Raw genomic sequence first — 743 nt, 5'->3', positions numbered from 1 at the left:
GTAGAATCATAGTAAAGTCTTTCAAACTTTGTAGCATTACATGTAGATTATCAAATTCAAGGCTGTTTCTTATACAGCATGGTATTTTCCCAGGATGTTTTCTGGCATTCCGACCACTACTGTTCCGTTGTTTCCAATTTCAGGGAGCAAGCAAGAAGTTGCTTATTTCCAAGGAAGAGCAAGATGCTGGGAACTTTCACAAAGGAGGTACTCCAGCTCCTCTGAGCCACTCGGTCCTGGCATCCATCCATCATCCAGCCAGGATCAACATGGAGACATAGCAATGAGCAATGCCCACATGGGTCCTGGAGTAAGATAGTAAGTGACCAGTGCCGTGCACCAGACAGTGGGATAGATAACGCTGCATTTAAATAACTCTTCTTCTCTCCAACCTGGTAGAATGCTAGGACTAGATTTCTTGATTGATTGAGCAAGCCTGATTTTAGCCTTAACATCAGTATAGCAAGGTTTTAGAAAACTTTCTTGACATTTATGGTTGCCTTATTTTTCTCTACATCCTCATAGCACAACCTACTGTCAGAGAGACAGCGCTCATAAAGGAGAACAAATCCGAGGTAACATGGAGGGAGAGAGAAAACTTCCAGAGGCAGAAACGGAGGGGAACAGACATGATGGGACCATCAGGATGTGGTATAAGATCACAGTGAGTGTCCTGGCATAATGGACCCAGTGTGCAGTAGACACTGGTTGGGGGGAGTTGTGCTGATCTCATGTGGTGGAGA

At 44.5% G+C, this 743-nt stretch overlaps 1 protein-coding gene across 1 annotated transcript in view; it reads left to right on the top strand.

The window, feature by feature from the left end:
- Nucleotides 1-580: 580 nt before the first annotated feature.
- LOC102814094 (nuclear RNA export factor 2-like) overlaps nucleotides 581-743 on the top strand; it is a 5,265-nt gene continuing 5,102 nt past the window's right edge. The window contains exon 1 of the mRNA XM_006869119.1: nucleotides 581-664. Coding sequence (XP_006869181.1) covers nucleotides 581-664 — 84 coding nt within the window. The remainder of the gene's footprint in view (nucleotides 665-743) is intronic.

The sequence above is a fragment of the Chrysochloris asiatica genome, unplaced genomic scaffold (genome assembly GCF_000296735.1).
Source record: "Chrysochloris asiatica unplaced genomic scaffold, ChrAsi1.0 scaffold00126, whole genome shotgun sequence".
NCBI lineage: Eukaryota > Metazoa > Chordata > Mammalia > Afrosoricida > Chrysochloridae > Chrysochloris > Chrysochloris asiatica.
Note: the sequence above shows the minus strand (reverse complement) of the source record. Positions and strands in the feature narration are given on the sequence as shown.